This window comes from Myripristis murdjan, chromosome 5, assembly GCF_902150065.1.
Source record: "Myripristis murdjan chromosome 5, fMyrMur1.1, whole genome shotgun sequence".
In the NCBI taxonomy this organism is placed as follows: Eukaryota; Metazoa; Chordata; class Actinopteri; order Holocentriformes; family Holocentridae; genus Myripristis; species Myripristis murdjan.
Window position 1 is genome coordinate 25,290,515 of NC_043984.1, and position 7,991 is coordinate 25,298,505.

The 7,991-nt window shown below is 42.8% G+C and overlaps 1 protein-coding gene across 1 annotated transcript; it reads left to right on the top strand.

Moving 5' to 3' along the window:
• The first annotated feature begins 49 nt into the window (after window positions 1-49).
• rfesd (Rieske (Fe-S) domain containing) lies at window positions 50-3,506 on the top strand. The gene is made up of 4 exons (XM_030052083.1): window positions 50-139; window positions 1,297-1,466; window positions 1,714-1,748; window positions 2,055-3,506. The coding sequence occupies exons 2-4, from the start codon at window positions 1,310-1,312 to the stop codon at window positions 2,349-2,351; spliced, it is 489 nt and encodes a 162-aa protein (XP_029907943.1). The 5' UTR covers window positions 50-139; window positions 1,297-1,309; the 3' UTR covers window positions 2,352-3,506.
• Window positions 3,507-7,991: the final 4,485 nt, after the last annotated feature.

The window sequence follows — 7,991 nt, forward strand, 5'->3', positions numbered from 1 at the left end:
TACCTCATGTAGATAGGGCCAACTGAAGACAGCCTGAGGGTGAAGATAATAGAGATAGGCCCTCCTTCCCACACAACCCCAAGCTGTCAGCAGTATAGCTGTTCAGCTTGAAGAAAGAAACACGCTGCCGAGTGCCAAGGTAAAGACCAAAACTCACAAATATGGAGCAAAAAGGTGTTTTGTTCTTTTAAAATAATCTATGGTCAAAAAATAGTGTGAGGGAGGAAGAGAGGGAGGGTGAGAGGGAGTATATGATGGAGACAGAGGAGGGGCGGGGTTAAAGTCAATGTGCAACATTAGGGGGAGGATAAAATATGTTTCAGCATTTATCTAAGTTCCTGTGGGCATGTATTGTTTCCCCCACATAAATGATCCTTTTGCCAGTCTGAGGCACGTTCATTACTGCTGCTGTGTGTGGTTTAGCCCGAGGCTTCTGGACATGTGGCTCCCGCTGCTACCATTACTGAGCTTACTCAGCCTGCACTGAAGTGCTCATTATTCCGCTCTGCTATACATAAATTACACTTAAGGTCAGATTCCTCCGCGTACAGATATTTCTGGTATACACTGTCACATTGATTATACACGGAGATGATCTCAGGATGCCATCATTGTATGACCAGTGCTTATGTGGAATAACGTCAGCCACATGTATGTCTTATGTCATTTTCTTAAGCCCAAGTTGTGTATCACTTCATGTGTGTTACATAATCAGTGGCTGCTCTGTCTGTAAATATATATTTTATGTGGTTAGAGAATCATCCTGGTACAAGTAGTCGGGATTAGGTGTCCTTTTAGTCTTTGGTAATTGATAGTATTTCATTTATGAACTGCTCATTAGGCTATTTCAAGTTGTCATGTTTTAACTTTGTGGTGCCTTGACTGAAAATGTTGATATTAGGAATCATCTTTGCAGTAATATTGCAGGTTCAAGTGTATATGTGGTGGTGCTGATCTGTGCCAAGAGTAAGCCTTGAGATGCTTAAATTTACAGCTGCTTGACTTTACAGCTGAATGTTCTGGAGGCATTGTGTACCTAATTTTAGCAGACAGTTGTGATGGGAGGTGCCCAGCTCACACAATAATCCCAGTGACATATCATATCCAAACTCCTTACTTTCATCTTAAGTGATGTTAAGGTTTCGGAGGAAGTGCTCACTAAAGAATCAAGTGTAGTTATTGCACAGACAGACAATGATTTCTGGTTTGTTACAAAAGGTCCTATGCACCGGTTAATGAAAATAATGTTCTGTTTTCAGATAAATATTAAAGTGTGACGCTTCTTGTTTCCTCCAGAGTGCTGCTGTCCATGGAGGTGAAGGACGAGACTAAAGGAGGGCCTCATTTTGTGGGGAAGAAGGATGAGCTGATTGCAGCGAAGCGCTCTTTCAGGACATTAGATGGGAGAGATATACTGATTGTCTATCATGAAGGAGTCTTGTACGCGATGGACATGTACTGTTACCGTAAGTCATTTTCCCATAGAAACCTCTGACAAATGCCTAGTCTCACTAACCAAGTCAAAACTGACCTGTTGCGAGTAAATAATTGGTCTCTTGAAGCTTTTATTTAACACTGAGCAGGTCTAAATTACTAACCAGTGGACATTTCCCCACAAAACATTTCAGAATTGTATCCGGTCAGCAAAATGTTTGCATGCCCATAAACTGTTTGCTTATTCTGCAATACACTGATCCTCTTCCCTTCCAACAGATGCTGGGGGGAATCTGCAGAATGGAGACATCGAGGTGAGGGATGCATTTGATGTAGGATAATAGAGCTTGTTTTTATGTGACCCAGAGGAAAAAGCTACACCACTGGACAAACTCCAGGAAAATCACAGGCAATGATATGTTATAAATTTTACAGAGACATTTCATTTTGCATTCTACTCATGCACTTGCAGGCCTTCTACTATTAAACTGCATGTACAATCCCCATGGGCGACTACTTGGTTGAGGAGTAGAGGGATGCTGTAATCAATATACAGTCTCTGCATAACATTAATGTAATAAAGATGTTATTCTCCTGCTTTTCTTTCACCTCACACACAGGAGTTTGACGGCAAGCTGTGCATAATTTGTCCAAACCACAAGTACAAGATCACTTTGGCCAAAGGGGAGGGGATATACAAGGCCACCAACCCCAAGGAGAAGCCGCCGGTTGCCAGATGGTACTCTAAGGGTTTGAAGCAGCGAACCCACATAGTCACTGAGACCAACGGTGATGTCTATGTCGAGATTTCGGATGAGCCAGGCTGGGTCGAGTCAGATTTCTTCCAGGGAGAGAAGGGCAAGGAGGAGAGGGCAAAGGCTGAAGCAGCTGAGATGGCATCTGAGGAGGCATCTTGATAGTGACACCGATCATCTCTCTCTCTCTTTTTTTTTTTTTAACTTTCTTTTTATTGAGTTTTAGAGTGAAAAGAACAGGCACAGACATAAGACAAAACAGATCTAAAGGGTGCAGTTCAACACCATATATACATTTGTTGCAAGATTGCAAAGCATTAAAGGTTGCGTGTCTTATTTTAGAGGAAACCGGTGCACAGAGACAGTATATATCAAATTTTATCCTTTCAAGACACTGTTTGAGTACATGTCTATGTGTCAATAGTGATCATCCATATAAAAATAAAGATAAATAAAAGTTAAAAATAAAATGGAATCCACATAATTACATAATAACAACACAGATGTCCAAGAGAAGAATCCAACCAAGGGGTCAAGTTCATATCTGTCCATCCGCTTCCGCACAGTTCACATTGGCCTCAAATCCACTTAAGAGGGAAGAGTTCATTGTACTGAAAGCAGCAGATCCATACACATCAATCTTGACATGCACTTCCTATAATCCAACACATTTATGGTGTTACACAGTTGGAAAATGAAGGACATGTTGAAGATATACACAAATAGGAAATTAGAATACATTAAAATTGTTGTAAATCCCCTGCTGTATTAACAATAAATTAGAAAATTTAGCCATTCAGAGTTTCAAAGAGAAAGTCAGCCTTTCCATACCAATCCAATTTCTTTTACAATCCCTATCCATTCTAATTTTGTTGGGGGCTCTTTAATCCATTTTCTCGTTATGGCTTTTTTACTGGCTATGAGTAGTACTTACAAGATACTTAGAGGAGATACTTAGAGATTTAAGTTTGTGTTGAATATTAAATACATTGTTCTGAAATCTGTATTAATCTCTGAGTCGATTACTGATTTTCATCCCTGCTACTACTCCCAGGGTTGAATTGCAGCATTGTCACAAAAATGAGACAGTGATCAGCCAAAGAGTTCTTACACTTCCTGCAGCAGTGACCACATCCATCTATCTTAATGAGGATTGGCTCTCAGTAATCTGGAGTGACCTCCTCTCGCTGTCCAGGGTAGATGAAAGCAATATGATGAATGACTGTAGGATGATGATGATGCCATACTAGGAGAGAAAAACACATCAGATGTTTATTGACGTGCACTCTGCGGTCCACCTCAAGTCATCAATAGGGCTCTCATACTGAGCAATTCATGCCATTTCATAAACAGGTCTCATAATTTAATGAAGTTGGAGTGAAATTTCACACAGCTGTATGATGTATTTTGCTAATTATTCTCCTAACCTCTAAGGGTAATTGAACTGTCAAGGCTCATATCGTCCTGTTGTGTAGCTTGTAGGGCCTTATTTCAAAACCATCATGTATTTCCCTGAATTAAATATTTTATGTAAACTAGCTTTTGAACCCTGATGATTGGTCTATACTCAGATTAGGCAAGGTTACAAGGTTCCTATTTGCATGTCTACATCAGTGTAATCCCTATGGTTTCCATGATTATTACTCTGCATACAGTGAATTAATCATTGAGATAACATTCACTCAAAAGTATATTGTTCAATAAAAACCCAAAGAAGTTAAAATGTTAACCTTTGATGGAAAATGTAAACAGAAGGCCACAATGGTCACCATCTTATATAATATGCATGCCTGTCTGTTCCCTTGGATCACAAGAGAAAGCCCAGGTTCATGGTCATAGGTTGCCTGCCACATAGTTTCTTTCCATAGATTAAACAGGAATGAGGGCACTCAGCGAATCAGAGCTGAGCATGTTCAAAGGGGGGGTGCTGACAGCAGGTCTATACTCTCCCTCAGACAAGCGAGTCCTGGAGGGCCTCTGCTCTTTGCCCTCTGGCTCTCTCCTGCTCCTGGCACATATTCTCCACAGAATCTCAGGTTATCCATGTGAATAATGCAATGTGCTGCTTTAACAAGTTATTCATTTTAATGACCTTCCTGATGTAAAGAATAAGTCTAAATCTGACTTTGCTATGTTTTCGGTTGATTTAGCACCATGAAACTTGGGATAGCTGTGATCCAAAACTTAGGCTACCCAGTAACATAAAAAAAACTATCTAAAAGAAGAAAAGTGACACACTTAATAATACAATATAATAATACAATATTTGGTTCATTTTTCTTCTGTTGCCAATTTTTGGGGTCATACACTAGGGAGATAGCATCAGTCCATCATATATTATCAGCAGTAGTAGTGCTATTACTATTATTACAACTACAATTTTAAACTTTATTAATGTAGCTCTCATAAAAACACAGTCACAAAAGGTTTCACAAAAACACCATTGTTCAAGTAAGAATGACGTCACGGGGAGGGCAGGAAAGTGGACACAAATGGAGACCAGGGAGGCTGAGATTTTGAAGTTTTCACTGAACAATTTGGCAGGAGTGCATGTAATCACAAGGAAACAGGAACAAACAGGCTGGAAGCAGGAATCAAAACCATGTACAATGAACTGGAAGCTGAACTAATCAGGGAATAAAGAACAGGTGGGTGGACATGGGAACAGAAACAAGAACAAAGACAATATGAGTGTAAGCAGACGGCCAGAGAGGGGGCCAGAAAAGTGGGAGAGATCCAGTGGCCGGCCAGAGCACTGAAGTTCAGGGTGGAGGCGCCCAGAATGCAGATGACCAGGGAGGCGGTGCTCGGGTGGGCGGCCAGAGTGCGGATGACCATGATGGTGCATGGGTGGCCGGCCAAGGCACGGGTCAAAAGTCCTGGGAACAAGAGAAAAGCTGCTGACAGGCAGTGGCACAATGGGCTGTTGGCAGGCAGGACCCCTGAAGTTCAGGCTGCTGGTGACAGGACCCCTCAATGGGACAAGAGCCAGACATGGTAACACCTGGGCACTGAGCAGTGGTGACTCCAGGGCTGTGACTGTAGGCTGAGCTGGCAGTGTCTGAGAGTGAGGTGGCAGGCATAATAGGCAGGGAAAAAGGAAGCAGACCAGGCAGGGCAACAGGAAGCAGACTGGATGGTTCAGGCAGGGAAGCAGGAAGCTGAGCCAGAGTAAGAAGAGGCTGGGAACCGGGGATCTGTTGCCTCTGCAGTGTGGAAGCTGGAGGTTGCTGTGGTGGCAGCACTGAAGACTGCAGCTCAGGACTTTGGGAGGACTGTAGCTGGGGCTGAGGAACTGGGGCCGGCTACAGCTTAGACTCATAAACAGATGACTGGTGAAACAGAGGCACATGAGCTGGCAGGGGTGTAGAGGTCGGCGTTGACTGTAGCAGCCAAGGAGCAGGGAGTGGAGACTGCTGCTGCCAAGACACCAGTGCTGATGCCTGAGACAGCTGTGACAGAGGCACTGAGGACAGGGAACGCTGCAGCAGAGGCTCAGGTGACTGGAGTGGCTCTGACAGAGGCTCTGAAAGCTAGGAGGTCACAGGCCGAGCGGGAACTGCCAGCTGAGATTTCTGCTTTTGGACAGGGACTGCTGGCTGAACGGGTGTCTGCTGGGCTGGCACTGGTGTGGATAGGCATGGTGGCTTACACACTGGAAAGCTGGCAGGCTTAAAGGAGGGGTTGCACACAGGCTGGGAGGCCGGGTGGCTAAGAAGTTTGGGAGACTTGTACTCAAAAGTCTCCTATCAGATGTCTATGAGCCTTTCAGCCAGAGCAGGATCTTCCTCATTAAGAGACTGAAAAAAGTTAATTATCAACTCACCATCAGCATCATTAGGATGAACAACAGGCTTGAATTCAGGATGGGAAAACAGGAGGGACACAGAGCATACAGAAAAAAACTCAGGAAAAAGAGGATAACCACACAGCATCTGGGAATTGTGAAAAATAAAGCCTAAATTAAAACAGCAAAATAATAATAATTTAAAAAAAAAACATAATTAAGGAGTCAATGTTTAAGTAAAAGCAAGAGTTTCAGGAAGTGATTTGAAAAAGAAGACACTGATTTGGTTTAGCTGATCTTAGGTCAGAGTCTTGGTCAGGTCAGGTCACATCAGATCTTATGTTGCACCACTCGTATTTCACCTCATTAAGCACATTCCCTATCCTCCATAGTATCTGACCACTGCCAATTATACCCGCCTCATTATTCATGGTTCACAGATTCATAATAATAAAGGCGGTGTTGTGCTTTTAAAATAGGAATCAATGCACGTTTTCACCATGACAGATAGCTTATTGTGCATTAACAACACCAGTGCAGACATGCCTTAAAATGATATGCATTAGCTTGAGCTATTTATATTTTCTATCAGGAATCTTGTGTTTATCTAAAAATAACTGATTATTTCCTTGTTTGTATAGTCATTGTACCAGTCTTCTGACCCTGACAGACTGTGAATTACTGGTGGCGCTAAGACAGTGATAGTGACTTGGCCCTAAAGCCAAATAGGCCATGGGTTGAGAACACACGAGGAGCAAAACAATGTTCTTCTGTGCAAGAATGATGCTGGTCTGCTGCTGGCTCACAAAAAACTCGCAAAGAATGTCTGTGGGCCTTATGTGACACATCGCATACAATCACAAGCACAAGGCCCTGGGTTACACTGGGAAGACTGAGCACATTTGCTAAGTAACCACACATTAAATATTAAAATATGATTATGTAGCCAAATTGAAACCTTGATACAAGGCGAGGAGTGTTATGTGCAGGTGGTCATTTGCAATAGGTCAAGCAGAGGGCTGTGTGTCAAGAAAAACAGCAGGTTGTCTGGGGAAACAGCTAATCAGGGCGTGTGCACCTTTTTGTTTCAGGAGGAAAATGTTGTTCAGCATGTGAGGTGAAGCGACAAACCAGCAAAGGCTGTTTACAGTGTTGCAGGGCATCGAAACCCAAGGCCTAAATTTCCTCTGTTGGTTTTGTGTCATGCATAATTCATGGTAGTGAATGGATATCAGACGCTGTGATCAAACCTTTAAGGCTCAAACACTTTACCTCAGAGAACTCCTGGAGGCTAGAGTTTGTCCAGGAGGGACACCCACCCACCAGATCTCATTAGTAGCTATATGGACTGCTGTGTTACACCACATCAGTCCTAAAGCCAATTATTTTAGATTTTCTTGCCCTCTCAGCATACTCTCCCGGTTGTTCATTATCATGTCATTATCATTGCACACCATGTGTGTCTGTGTGTGCAAGACATACAGCACATAACAATCCCACCTCACAGTTATGTCAGGTGGCTGTTGTGCAAGTGTGTTGCAAGTCCATTTCTGTCATTTTGAGGGTAAGCCAGTGTCAAGGGAAGTTAATGGCATTTATTGTTGTCATGTGCTCTTGTATTCATTCCTGAGCCTGCAGGGATAACAAGATTTCCCAGTCCTTGTTATCATGACAATGAAACAACCTTGATTCAATTGACCAAAAAAAAAAAGAAAAAAAGAAAAAAAGAAAAAAACGTAAAACCACGAGTGAAGCACGCAACAACGTAATTTTCATACATGCACTCGACGACTTGCTGCTGCTATTGTGTGTGTATGTGTGTGTGTGTGTGTGTGTGTGTGTGTGTGTGTGTGTGTGTGCTGCTGAGTCAGGCGCGATCACTCTGTTCAGTCCGTTGCTCTCTCTCTCTCTCTCTCTCTCTCTCTCTCTCTCTCTCTCTCTCTCTCTCTCTCTCTCTCTGCCACTTTTTCTTTGCCCGTGAGACTTTGTTTTATATGCCGACGTCATTCTCATGG